The sequence below is a fragment of the Phymastichus coffea genome, unplaced genomic scaffold (assembly GCF_024137745.1).
Source record: "Phymastichus coffea isolate CEN01 unplaced genomic scaffold, Cenicafe_Pcof_1.1 PCOF00019, whole genome shotgun sequence".
NCBI lineage: Eukaryota > Metazoa > Arthropoda > Insecta > Hymenoptera > Eulophidae > Phymastichus > Phymastichus coffea.
Window position 1 is genome coordinate 3,385,881 of NW_026706830.1, and position 15,239 is coordinate 3,401,119.

General features: G+C 31.7%; 1 protein-coding gene across 1 annotated transcript in view; it reads left to right on the top strand.

Annotated features, from left to right (window-relative positions):
* LOC131675344 (disintegrin and metalloproteinase domain-containing protein 11) overlaps positions 1-15,239 on the top strand; it is a 2,271,363-nt gene that overhangs the window by 308,732 nt on the left and 1,947,392 nt on the right. The window contains exon 2 of the mRNA XM_058954276.1: positions 14,334-14,384. Within this exon, the coding sequence (XP_058810259.1) occupies positions 14,334-14,384 (51 nt within the window). The remainder of the gene's footprint in view (positions 1-14,333; positions 14,385-15,239) is intronic.

Sequence of the window (15,239 nt, forward strand, 5' to 3'; positions counted from 1 at the left end):
ATGTGTGTGTGTGTGTGTGTATGTGTGTGTTTTTAGGCTTGGACAAAGGTCCAAGATATCTCCCATGTGACAGCTTAAATGTTTTAATTGTCCTTTTTTGTTCTAGACATTCGATAAAATTGATTATATTTGAATGATAATAATTTAATAGATGCAGTTTCACTCACTTAGACATTTGTAAATATTCCTGTAAATTTGATGTATAATACCTTTTGCAATATGAACTTATCACGCTATTTTCCCATTCTCATTTTCAAAAGAATGAATGGGACAGTAAAGGACCCCCATTGCCAGAGCCGGACGTAGACATGGGTCGGGGGCACCCGCTGCCGGGCGGCCACGCGACGAGTTATACGGATGACTTTTAAATATACGAATGCAAGCGCAAAAATATTTATAACCAATCTTCAAAAGCAACATCAAATTTTTTACGCATAATCAATTTTTCAGAAGTTCCAAAAAATTGTATAGAAAAAATGAAAGCTCAGAAATGCGTATAATGTACTTATTGATTTATTGCCCCCAAAATCTCCGCGACGAGTTAGACACAACGCTTTTCCGAATGAATTATGGGTATTTTTATACATATTTACTTGTATACGCAAGCTGAGACGCGAGCGTTTGTTTTTTAGGCTTTCTTATAATTACCTCGGAAATTGTGAAGCATCGGAAATAGTGCATTCCTGGAAAAAGTGATCGTGTTTTGTCATGTTGCGTTTTAATCGTATCAATAATATAAGTGTCTGTTATAGTCTAACTTTTGAATCGATTCGAGTATGTTGGTGTATTGACATGCAAAAAAGTTTCACACCTATTACTTTTTGTTGATGTTAAATGTGCAATGATATTCAGTCACTGTTTTGAATTTCAATTTGTGAGTATAAGTTCTACTTTTTCTGCTGTTATATATCAGGTGAGAGGAAATTTTTATATTTTTATACGATTTATTATAATTTTAGTCAGTGCCATAGTATAGGTGGTCAGAAAAATGAAAAAAAAACTTATAAAAGTGGAACCATCAAAAGGAAGAAAGCCAAAGTAAATGAAATAAAAAGCTCGAAATTAACGAAAATCGATATATTTTTTCTGCAACAAATTGTTGTTTCGGGTATGTAGGCTAACGGCAAATCTTCAAATGATGTAGATGAAACTTCAAGCAGTGAAATTGTGATTTCTCCGTGCGACAATGATATTGAAAACAATGCATCTGTGACCATGAATAATAAAATCAATCAAAAAAATTATCAAAAAAAAAAAAATGTCGCTTCTACAAGTAGCTCTGCAGCAATGTCTCAAGCAATGTAAATAGTGCAACTACTAGCTCTAAATGTAATTCAGGACTATGGGACATCAATGAAAACATAATAAATTATTGGATTAATAGAGAATCTTGTTAAAATATTGAAAAAGGATTTAAAATTTCATTACGTGCGTATCAAGAAAATGACCAAGTAAAAAAGAGATGTTTGATGCATACTGCTTTCAAACGTGATTTGTTCAATGGAGAAAAAGCTGATCGCGCATTGTTAACACTCTCATAGCATCTTTTGAGTACTGATATGAAGCAAAACGCAGATGCTCGACATCAAACTTTAAGCTTATGAAACAAAATGCAAGTTTGAAATCGCTTTTTTGGCGGTATATTAAAATGACATTTTAAGCCGTATGAATAAAATCTCTAAACTTTTGAAAAAGGCAGATGTGGACCTCGCTCTAGTTGTAAATTCTTTGACATCCTTGCAAGCATTTATTCAAACTATACGTTTGAAATTTGAAGATTATGAAAATGAGGCAATCAAACTGATAGGCTGCTATACTCTTATTTATAAAGAAAGCAAAAAATGCATAAAAAAATCGAACCTCAAAAATTCATGCGTACCAAATTCGACTGACGACGTTGTATTAAAACAGAAAAGGATAAATTCAGGACTGAAGTATTTTCAGTCGCAGTTAACAAATCATCTTCCGAATTAGGAAGAAAGAGTGCTCAATATAAAGCATTTTTTGAGAGAATTTCATTTATCACAGAAATTCTAACGTTGAGTGATCTACAGATTTCTAACTTTTACAAAAGATCCTATCTCTTGCAAGAGTTATCCTAAGGACTTAAAAGGGAACCACCCTAACCCGACCTCACCGATTTAAATGATTTTGGGATATGTTGTAGTACTTGAAAAAAAATTAGATACGTGTTTTTTTTTATCGGCCCATAAGGGCTTTTAAGGAGTGAAATCCACCCTGAAAATCAGCCCCTAAAATAAGTTTTTTTAATATTTCATAGCATCAAATGAATATTTTTCAGTAAACTCAACGTTCAAAAATTTCTTATAAAAAGGCGCTTTTAAGGACAACATTTATACCGAAGGGTTGCAACCCCCTTTTTAATAAGAGTAAATACACTATTTTTTGTACTGTTTTACGACATGTAATATAGTAAATCAGCTCGAGTGATTTAAAAATCGCACTGATAATGAGAAAATACCAAAATTAAATTGACGTGTTTCCGGATTTAAAAAAAAATATGTTTAAGGGGTGTTTCACCCCCTAGAAACCACCCCCGTCAAACTATCAGCATACCAGATAGCGAGATTAATTTCAAAGAAATTAAATTATCAGAAAAGTTGAAAGAAATATTAATAGATGCCGTGTATGAGTTTAATGATATTGATATGATTGTTGAAGAGACGTTAGATTTTCATGAAGATTATAAAGATACTGATGCTAAAATAATCGAAGATAAAGTTCAACATCACTTTCCTGATCCTGATTTTGCATCAACAAATCAGTGCACAAATGATGATGAAGAAATCACATTTGATTATAAACAAAGAGCCGTAGAATTTTGGAGGAGCGAAAAAAACAAAAACTTAAAACTGGATACTGTACAACATAGATTCAAAAAAGTTTCATCTATAAGTCAACTTAAACGTTGGGCGAAACAATTAAAAAAATGAAACTTACCAAGAAAAAATTGCGCAAATTTGCCAATACACGTTTGATAATTTAAAAGCCGCTATTGCAGCTGGTACGATAGTGCAGGATCGAGATATATGGAAATGGGCATTGCAAGCTCAAACAATTATTGGCCATGAAGATATAAGATTTAAGGCTTCTCAAAATTGGTTACTAAAATTTAAAAAAGCTCATAGAATAGTATCTAGAAAAATAAATAAATTTATCACCAAAAAAACATTAGAAAGTAAAGTAGAACTACAAACTAATACTGATGCTTTTGTAGCTGATGTTAAATCATGTATACCAGAAATCGGCATTGCAAACTTTTATAATTCAGATCAGAGTGGTTTCCAATTAGAAATGCACTCGGGAAGAACATTAGCAGTTGAAGGAGAAAAGCAGGTGCAATGTCTGGTACAGTCGGTTTCATCGACAACGCACAGTTATACAATTCAGCCAACTATATCAGCAACCGGGAAACTTTTATCACCACTTTTTATAGTATTAAAAGAAAAAAGTCGTTAATTCGGTCCCATAGTGGAATCTTCATTATTTAGACCAGAAAATGTGCATGTGGAAGCATCTAAATCTGGAAAATTAATAAGTTAGTATATTTTTGTTTATTATAATGCAATGACATAAAAAAATGTTGTCTTTTTTTTTATTTTATATCATTTTAAAATTTGGTTGAAAGAAGTTTTTTACCCAAATTTTGGACCTCAATCTGTACTTTTACTCGACTCTTGGAGTGGACATTGCGATAAAGCTGTAAGGGAAACGATGCCGACAAACAAAATTGTTAATATAAAAAAATTCCCACAGGAACGACAGGGAACATCCAACCACTCGATGTTTATGGATTTCGTATCTGGAAAAACTTCGTTCGACGTTTATCAGATCAAGTAATTTTGATGGACTATAAAATGAATCTACATTTAAGAAATAATATCATAAAAATGCAGCCTCTTGTCCATAACCAGCATTCATCACCAAGATATACAAATATTTTTAAATACGCTTGGTATAAAAGCGGCTACATTGCTGAAAAATCAGCTAAAACAGATAACCCTGTTGATTTTAGTTTTGGACATTCTTGCAATATACATTGCTAAGTAGAAGCATGTAAAAATGTTGCTATAATACGGTGTGGTTGGTGTAAAAGATCATTATGTTTCAAACACTTTTTCGATGATTATCATTTCTGTAAGAAATTCGTTGAATGATACATTTTAATTTACCAATAAATAAAAAAAAGAAAAAAATGAAAATTATTATGAAAAATCAAAATATATGTAGTACCGCGTACGATGGCTCTTACGTTAAATGATAATTAGACCTCGTGTTATTCTCGTGTTTATTTTTAAGAGATATTTCTCGCCATTTTAGTACTATTGAAATAAAATGTATTAAACATATTTTTATTTGTCATAAATTATATTTGAGCTACAGATATATTTTATAAAAAAAAATGGGATACCCCACGTACTGTGTAAAAATCAATTATTTTAAGGAAAAGCAACTGATAAACTCAATTCTCCCAAAGTTAGATCTATTAGCCTACATTTGGTTGGGTAAGGTCGGCTTATGGGGGTTTGGCAGGTTAGAGGCAGGTTGGTTAGTTGAGGTAGCTCGCTCAGGAGTAGGATTAAATTATTTCAGGAAATAACAAACGACTTAATTCGTGTTTCGCAGGGTTAGGTGGGTTAGCCTGCATGTGATTCGGTAAGGGTGGTTTATGGGAGTTTGGTAGGTTAAAGGCAAGATGGTTAGTTGAGGTAGCTCGTTTATGCATAGGATTAAATTATTTCAAGAAATAACAAACGACTAAACTTGTTTATCCGAGGGTTAGGTGGATTAACCTGCTGATAGCTTGACGGGGGTAATTTCTAGGGGGTGAAACACCCCTTAAATATATTTTTTTTAAATCCGGAAACACGTCAATTTAATTTTGGTATTTTCTCATTATCAGTGCGATTTTTAAATCACTCGAGCTGATTTACTATATTACATGTCGTAAAACAGTACAAAAAATAGTGTATTTACTCTTATTAAAAAGGGGGTTGCAACCCTTCGGTATAAATGTTGTCCTTAAAAGCGCTTTTTTATAAGAAATTTTTAAACGTTGAGTTTACTGAAAAATATTCATTTGATGCTGAGAAATATTCAAAAAACTGATTTTATGGGTTGATTTTCCGGGTGGATTTCACTCCTTCAAAGCTCTTATGGGCCGATAAAAAAAACACGTATCAAATTTTTTTTCAATTACTACAACATATCCCAAAATCATTTAAATCGGTGAGGTCGGGTTGGGGTGGTTCCCTTTTAAGTCCCGCTTTGCCCATTGGAAATGCTTTGTGTTAAATGAAACAACTGATTGGATTAAATGGAACAAATTGTACATCATTCCTGAATCATCATATAATAACTGCGTGTAAAATAGAAAGTTCATTAGTTTATTCAGCACCGGATTAGCCTAGAGGCTAGCAGGGGCTATAGTCCCGGGCCCCTGGGTTTTCAGGGGCCCCTTCAACCAGAAAAAGTTTTTTTTATATATAATACAGGAACTTCAAAAAAATTTTAGAAAATAAAACTTTTCAGTGAAAGACGATATCGTACTGGGATGTCGTCATAACAATCAACTAATGCATACTTTTTTATCAATTTGTGACTATGTATCGGATATTATATTTTTATTATCTTTTAACTAAAGAATTTTGAACAGGATAACAGGATGAACATTATATATATATTTTATGTAGTATCACTTTTTAGTGTATTTTTACCATACCCTCGAATGTGCAACTTATTCGTAAAAAAATAAAACATTTAATTAATTAGGTTTCAATTGATGTGAATTTGATAAAAATTTCAACTTAATTACGTATTAATAAAAATATGTACGCATCTATTTACAAAAACTTTCATTAATTCTAAGTTGCGAAAACTTTACTTTGTAATATTAATTAACGATTATCAATATTTGAAAGTGTGGTATTCTTTGCACAAAACAAGCTGTCTTGGCTTCATATCATTTAACTGGAAAAATACTTCGAGTTGTTTGTGTAGCTCAAATTACAAAGCGTTCTGTTCGGTGCAGCGCTTGCAGTGCTGTTGACGTTAGCCGGTCAGTGCGCTCTCAAGTTTTTTGTATGTTTTCCGAGGTTAGCAGAAAATCAAATGAATGTATTCGCGAGTCGCGCTCCTCGCCTGACAAGCAATGTATACTATACAGTATTGGGAGTCTTCTACTTGCTCAAGCAACAGCACACGCACACGTTGGCAGCAGCTGAACTGTGATGTGTTTTTTGGCATTATCTATCAAAGGCTTTGAGTAGTTAGTAAATCATAAAGTAGAGTATCGCAGTGTTCTGTGTTTATTTTTGAAGTGTGATAATGTCAAAACAGCCTGGTCGAATTTACCCGAGCGGACATTTTAAAAGAACTAAAAAAAAGAAGAGGATGAAAAAGCGAAAAATCTACCTAGTGTTGCTGATCACTTTAAAAAGCTTCCAGCTCAGAAAAATCAGTCAGGTACGTGAATGTAACGAAATAATTATATCCTTTATACAAGAAAAGTTTATAAAAACGGCGAATACTATGAGCGCGATGCTTTGTGCATCTTTTTTAATATCAGCTATAGAGCGACTAAATGAATATATGTATACGTACGCGCAGTACGCGCGTGATGTAAGTTCTAAGGAGATGATAAAACGATTTCGACTGTATTATATTGGGCGACTATACGTACAAAATTAAGCTACTTATAAACATAGCGAGTATTTTGTTGAATTTTCAAAATAATTGTTGTAGGTTCATCTCAAGATATATCAGCTTCAGCTGTGGATTTAAAGCCGACTGATGAAAATGATGTTCGTTCAAACAATGACTCTATTGAAAAGATTGTCACTTCAAGCCAAAAGCTGCTCGACATAAATAAAGATCTCAATGCCTTGGCTTCTGAAAATGCCAACAATGAAGAATTATTTGCAGCATCTGCTGAAATTCATCTTGTTCAAAAAAAAGAAGAGACCATATCTCAAATAACTAAAACTTCAAATGGTAATGAATAAAGTGCGAATGTTTACAATGAATATGACGCTGACGAGGAAAATATAAAACCTGGTAAGGAAACTCATGGAGGTGTACAGCAAGATCCAGCGTTATGGCTATCAAAGCTAAGTGAAATAAGCTCTGAACGTGAAAAGTATTTAGAGAAAAATTATTCGTTCTTCCAAAACAAAAATTCAAGTTTCAAAACATCTAAAAGAATTATCAACAACCATAACAGATATTTTTCACAGAGCTTGTTTTATAAAAAAATGCCTAACAATGAAAAATGTGAAAGGAAGTGGGTAATGTTTTCTGAATCTCTAGGTTCCATATTTTGTTATATAATACTTGCAAGTTATTTTCATCAGATTTTAAGAATCCTTTCGTGAACGGTGGATTTTCGAATTGGAAGAAAAGTGAAGAATGCGTACATTCTCATGAAAACAGCAAAGAGCACGCAAAGTGTATGGTTGCATATCTTGCTTATTGTACAGAAAGTCTCCGAATTGATAAAAATATGGTCAAGCCATTTGAGGACGAAGTGCAATATTGGTACAAAGATTGAAGAGAGTGGTATCGGTCATACGATTGCTGGCTGAAAGGGGACTTCCGTTTCGAGGTTCGAATAAAGTAGTTGGTTCGCCAAACAATGGTAACTTTCTGGGAATTATTGAGTTACTTGCTGAGTACGATCCATTTTTCCATGAACATTTGAAATTATATGCAAACAAAGGACGTGGCAGTGTATCATATTTGTCTAAGACAGTTTATGAAGAGATTATACAGGCCATGGCTGAGAAAGTTAGAGAACACATTGTAGATGAAATAGATAAAGCAAAATACTGGGAACTTGTATTAGATTCAACACCAGATATCTCTCATGTCGATCAGTTATCTGTAATATTTCGGTATTATCTGAACGGCCGTGTGTATGAACGAATTTTTTTGCTTTACAAAAATCAAAAGTCACAAGGGTCGGTTAATGTCATATGTAGTGTTGGATTTACTGGCAGGTCGGCACATTAAAATTGAAAATTGTCTAGCACAGACTTACGACAATGCCCGAAATATGTCAGGCAAATATAATGGCCTTCAGGCATGTATAATTTCTCAAAATAAATTTGCAGTTTTTGCGCCTTGTCATGGACACACTTTGAATTTAGTGGGTGGATGTAGTGTCGAGGAATGTATCATAGCAATTAATTTTTTTGGAGTGTTGCAACAAATTTATGCATTTTTCACTGCATCAACCTACAGATGGGAACTATTAACTGAAAAAGATGCTAATGTGAAAAGTTTAAGCAAAACGAGATGGTCATTCAGGAAAGAGGCATCTAGAGCGATGAAAGATAATTTTAAAGGTATTTATGAGGCTCTTGAAAAGATAACTGGCGACACAGATCAAAAGTTGGATGTTCGAAATGAAGCTTTGACTTTGATGAAGCATATGACTAAACTAGAAAATGCGCTTATGCTGATTTTCTGGGACTGTATTCTGACACGCTTTGACCATGTTAGTCAATATTTAGAAAAAGTTGACATAGACTTAATTTCTGCAAACAAGATGTTCTCTTCTTTAGTAGACTTTGTAGAAGACTTAAGAGAAAAATTTTCTATGTTTGAAGAAAAAGCTAAACAGCTCAGTCCTTTAGTTAAACAAGATTACGTCAATAAGGACAAGAGAAAAGTTTCTAAGAGATTAGCTGACGGAGAAATCCAAACTTGTACTTTAGCTGGTTCGGATAAATTCAGAATTGATACTTATTATGTTATTATTGACAAGCTTGTGACTGAATTGCGAACTCGAAGCGAAGCTTACAATCATATCACTAAATTATTTGGATTTTTATAGCATCTACTAGTCATTGATGAAACTGAATTGCGAGAAAGTGTAAATGAACTTGTTGAATTTTATTCAGAAGACTTAAATGAAGATTTGTTTCTTGAGATGCAGCAATTTATTCTCTTAATAAAAAAGCAGCCTAAAGTTTTTTTTCTAGCCGCTCAACAGATATTGAAAAAGAAAAAGATCCATTGTTGAACCCGCTTAAAGTTTTAAATTGGGTAATTCAACTGGATACGATACATGTTTTTCCTAACGTCTATATCGCATATAGACTTTTAGTCACGATTCCAATCCCAAACTACGAGACTAAGAGATCATTCTCTGTTCTAAATCGTATCAAAAACATGTACCGATCTACAATGTTGAATGAAAGATTGACCTCATTGTCTATACTACGTATCGAAAAAGAGTTACTTAGAGGACTAGACTTTGACGATATTATTACTGAATTTGCGCGCAGAAAATCAAGAAAGAAATACTTTTAATGTATAATGAAACTAGAATAGAAATGTTAATATTTAGTGTAAAAAAGTTGTTTTTAATAATAAAAATTCAACGATACAAAAAAACCCTTATTTCCTTCATTTTACGAAAATTTGGATTTTTGCTGCCCTTAAGACGGGCCCCTGCAAGATTTAGCCCCGAGCCCCGAAAAAGTCTAATCCGGCGCTGAGTTTATTGTGTGCTCGAACAATTTTATCACGAGTAATGCTAGGTTTTAATAAAATAAAAATGCAGCTACAAAGAGTGACAAATGTTGTGTATGTAACCTTAAGTATGGAAAAAACAACAAAATAAGTAAGCTATATTATTTAATTCTCTCATTTTTTTGTTTTTAAAATATTTTAGTTAAAAATTCATCTCGACAATTAAGTCATTTAGTTCAGAACTGTTACTTGTTCTATAATAATATCAATTCTGGTTTTTTCATTAGCAGATAAAAAGTGATGTATATTAACTAATATCATTCAGTATTCTCAAAATTGTTTACCAGAACGCAAACTACAAGCATGCATTTGATCAGGAACGAATCCTTTAACTATATCAAAATGTGTTAAAACACGTGATAATTCTTTGGCATCGAACAATCGCCTATCAGACTCAACATTTCCATGCATATACAACATTGTACCAAAATGGATTTTTTTGTACAGAATTTCATTACATAATAAATATTTTATGCTATCTCCATTAATTATTATTCAGTATATGATAGGTTGGATACAAGCAGCACATGCATTCCAAATAGTCGTTGAATCGAACTGTGCCTTGTATATTCAACGAGCTATAGTATCAACACAACAATATATAGCAAATATTTTTATCGTACGAATTTCATGTTCAACTATACATATGCTATCCATCGTTAAAATGTTCAAAAAGGCGATAAAGTGGTTTAAAAAATATTCACATCAGGTTTGTGTTTGCCGAACCAACTCCTGTAAGGACTTCAAAGTTCTATAATCTATGGATAATTCATTAATAACTATTTGAATCGGCCATATAGAGTATTTAGAAAATTAAAAAACATGGATCTATGAGTATTAAAAGTTGCTGTAGCGTAATTTTTTCAGTCATTGACAGGTAGAGAGTCAACAAACTTTTAGTAAATAATTTCATCTGTTATATCCTCAAATTTTGAGTTGTCTTGAATTTTACTACATATTACTTTATTATAATATCGTACGTTATGTTTGATCGCAAAACACCAATTAACTTATTTGTTATATTAGATATTGTAAAAAAATTTGTATATACAATTTTTCACAATCTATAAGTTCCAACGAAGAAATGTACGTTTTACAATATTTATAGATAGCATAATATTCAACCATTGAGTCGGTATTGAATATCTGATCTACCACGTAAGGAGTATTAGGAAATATTTTCAAAAATTATTTAAAAACCTAGAAAATGAATCATCTCAATCTTGTACCTCTGACAGTTCTTCTGGCAGTATTCAGCATCTTCATTCTAACAACTTGTATTAATAACTATTTTCAGACTTACCTATAAGTTGATTTTATACAAATTTTATCAAGCTACCTTTCTCTACCAATGTTTATTATATTTTAATCATAAAAATGTTTAGTATAGTTATGTATCAAAAGAGTATTACTATAAGTTTTCTACGATTTTTTTATTATATTTTTATAATACTATATACAATTAATTGTTCAAACTTCATTTTTTTCTAGTATATTGATAATAATCATCGTGCAAAAAAGTATATCTTTGATTATAAAAATTTTAGTTTCATTCCATATTTGAATATGTGTTTAACAATACACTGAGTTCTTGTAAAGATATATTGAATTTAAAAAATTTGTATTTATATCATATGGTAGACACATTTATAATTATTTATCATTTTTTAAACAAGCATTTTTCTCTGTAGGAAGGTTTCGAAAACTGTTTAGGATTATATTCTAAATTCACCACTAAATTAGCATAATTTTTTATTTCAAAGCATCGTGCACTGTTTAATATATGACATACGTGATTTTATGAAGTCAACCTGAAAGATACCTGACTTTGTTTTTTAAAAATAGCCATGTCTGTTAGGTATTTTTGAAATTGTAACGTCTTTACCAATTTACATTTTAATTGAATTAATCTACAATGAATACGGTGGGGGTTACGAGGTGTGTTCAAAAAGTAAGGTGACGTTTCAAATTTCACGGGCAACGTACTTTCGATTATCGATTATTTTGTTTTGTTATGTTGGTACACTCTTCCCGAACATCTGTACCAAGTTTCAAGTGTATAGCATTTTTTGTTTGGTTGTGAGAGGCGTAAAGGTTATAAGACCGGATCTATTTCAGATCGGGCAGGCCTACGGCAATGATATCTCCGATTGACTCGGCTGTGGAGTATGTTATTCTACTTCAAAAATAAGCCGACACGTATTTTTTTTTTTTCGATTAGACCTCTACATCATTTTTTACGAGTATTTTAAAAAAGTGGTTAAAAAATAAATTTTCTAAAAATCAAATATTAAAATTTAAAAGAATGCTCTATATTTTCTAATTTTTTTACTTAATATGTTATTTATAGCTTATTTTACTGTATTTCTTATACTCTTTCGAATGCGCCATGCAGAATAAAAAAATATTGAAAATTGGCGGGAAAAACTCAATTTTTCGAAAAAATTTCAAACTCAATTTTCTCAAAAAAGCCATCGTTTTTTTTTTCAAATTTTTATGATAGATTAAGCATTACAAGACCTTTAAATTGGTATAGGAGTGATCGCGTACTTTTACGTTTTAGTGATAAAATATCGATTTTTCGTTTCTTTTTTGCCCAAAACATTGATAATTAGATTGAAGGAATGTAATTCTATCAAAATCGCAAGACTACTATCAAACGTACAATTCTTGTATATGTATATATGGATGTATATATAAATATATATATATATATATATGTATATATATAAACACGTTTCACATGTTAAAACTATAATTATGAATGTTTTGGGCAAAAAAAAAAACGAAAAATCGATATTTTATCACTAAAACGTAAAAGTACGCGATCACTCCTATACCAATTTAAAGGTCTTGTAATGCTTAATCTATCATAAAAATTTGAAAAAAAAAAACGATGGCTTTTTTGAGAAAATTGAGTTTGAAATTTTTTCGAAAAATTGAGTTTTTCCCGCCAATTTTCAATATTTTTTTATTCTGCATGGCGCATTCGAAGGAGTAAAATAAAATGAAAGAAATACAGTAAAATAAGCTATAAATAACATATTAAGTAAAAAAATTAGAAAATATAGAGCATTTTTTTTAATTTTAATATTTGATTTTTACAAAATTTATTTATTAACCACTTTTTTAAAATACTCGTAAAAAATGATGTAGAGGTCTAATCGAAAAAAAAAAAATACGTGTCGGCTTATTTTTGAAGTAGAATAACATACTCCACAGCCGAGTCAATCGGAGATATCATTGCCGTAGGCCTGCCCGATCTGAAATAGATCCGGTCTTATAACCTTTACGCCTCTCACAACCAAACAAAAAATGCTATACACTTGAAACTTGGTACAGATGTTCGGGAAGAGTGTACCAACATAACAAAACAAAATAATCGATAATCGAAAGTACGTTGCCCGTGAAATTTGAAACGTCACCTTACTTTTTGAACACACCTCGTAACCCCCACCGTATTCATTGTAGATTAATTCAATTAAAATGTAAATTGGTAAAGACGTTACAATTTCAAAAATACCTAACAGACATGGCTATTTTTAAAAAACAAAGTCAGGTATCTTTCAGGTTGACTTCATAAAATCACGTATGTCATATATTAAACAGTGCACGATGCTGAGGATGTTGGTATATCGCTTGGCTCGTGCCATGAAATTTTTTCTAACGTTTTGGGCATGAGACGTGTGTCAGCGAAGTTTGTTCCGAAATTGCTAAATTTTGACCAAAAGAACCGTCGCATGAGCATCGCTCAAGAACTGTTGAATGACGTCAACGACGACCCAGATTTACTCAAAAGGGTCGTAACTAGTGACGAATCATGGGTATATGGTTATGATATCGAAACCAAAGTCCAATCGTCCCAATGGAAGAGCCCAGATGAGCCAAGACTGAAAAAAGCACGCCAAGTTCGATCAAATGTCAAAGTTTTGCTCACTGTTTTCTTCGATTACCATGGCGTGGTGCATCAGGAGTTCTTACTACATGGACGTACGGTCAATAAACAGTATTATCTTGAAGTTATGCGCCGTTTGCGAGAAGCAATACGAAGAGAACGGCCAGAATTGTGGAAAAACAATTCATGGCTTTTGCATTACGATAATGCCCCTGCTTACTCATCTTTGCTTGTGAGAGATTTTTTGGCCAAAAACAACACCACAATCATGCCTCAGCCACCATATTCACCGGATATGGCCCCATGTGACTTTTTTTTGTTCCCAAAACTAAAGAGACATATAGTATGAAAGGACGGAGATTTGCAACGATTGAAGAGATAAAGACTACATCGCTGGAAGAGGTCAAGGCTATACCGAAAAGTGCTTATGAGAAGTGCTTTGAGGATTGGAAAAACCGTTGGCATAAGTGTATTGTATCTGAGGGGGATTACTTTGAAGGGGACAACATAAATATTGATAAATAAATAAATATTTTTTCTTAAAAATACAAAGTCACCTTACTTTTTGAACACACCTCGTATATATAATAACATATTTTTTTCTGGAGTATTGTTACTCTGCATATTATCATTGACAGTGTCGATAACAATTTTATAACTTTATAAAACAATGCAATAAATGATTGCTTAATCATTTGATACGACAGACTATTGATATTATGTAAGGAATGGATTGGAATATTATTATTCCAGATACTTTTATTTTTGATCAATTCATGATATAACGATAATATCTTATTTTTCACTACTTGCATTGATAGTCATTCTATTAGCCATGCTAATAATTATAATGCAATATTATAAATTTTTCTATTTGCAGAAGCAGACTATACTCTGGATGATTCATTTTGGAATGAAGAAACTCCTGCTGGTATGTAATTCTTTATTACATTCCTACTAATAAATATTTACGCTCAAATCGATATATAGGAAAGAATATATAACTAAAATAATTATATGATAACTATATAGTAATAATAATATATTATTAAATTAAATATTAAAATTATAAATCTTATAAAATCTAATTATATTAAAATATAGATTATTGCAATAATTTTTTAACATTATTATAGGAAAAAATATTCTTTGTGCTGATATGCATGCCGCCACCAAGCTATGGATAAGTGTAATTATTTTCCTGCTCTCGTGCTTACTTTTCTCTTTGTTTTAACCCTTTTCCTCCCAAATAACATAAATTTTTTCTTAACTTTCATCCTCATATCTTTTAATGAAAAAATCGTATGAAAAATTTATCAAGCATCATATCTTGTAGATTTTGACCTCCTCTTTCGAATGCCGTTGATAAAATTTACTTAAATTGTAAGCCGGAAACGTTATAGGCCGGTTTTCCGGAAAAATCACAAATTTGTCGCGTTTTTTTTTCTAAAAAAAGTATATTTTGAAATGGAAAAACTTTGCACACACCATTGGAAACACTGTTATCAGTGTTATTGATGTCTTTTCTTTCAAATGCCGTTGGATTTTTTCCGAAATTTAAAATGGCGAACACAAAATGGCGTTCGAAAGAAAAATTTTTTTTTTAAACTTGACGAATTTTTTCCTCCAAAACTATCAAGTTTAGTGAAAAATTTCGAAGAACAAAAATGTCTTAAAATTAGTCAAGAAATACTCTCAAATTTTTTTAGATTTTTTTACAGCGAATTTGGAAAATTCTATTTTCTGATTTTCCACGAATTCGAAAATTAACTCGGAAAATTCTGAA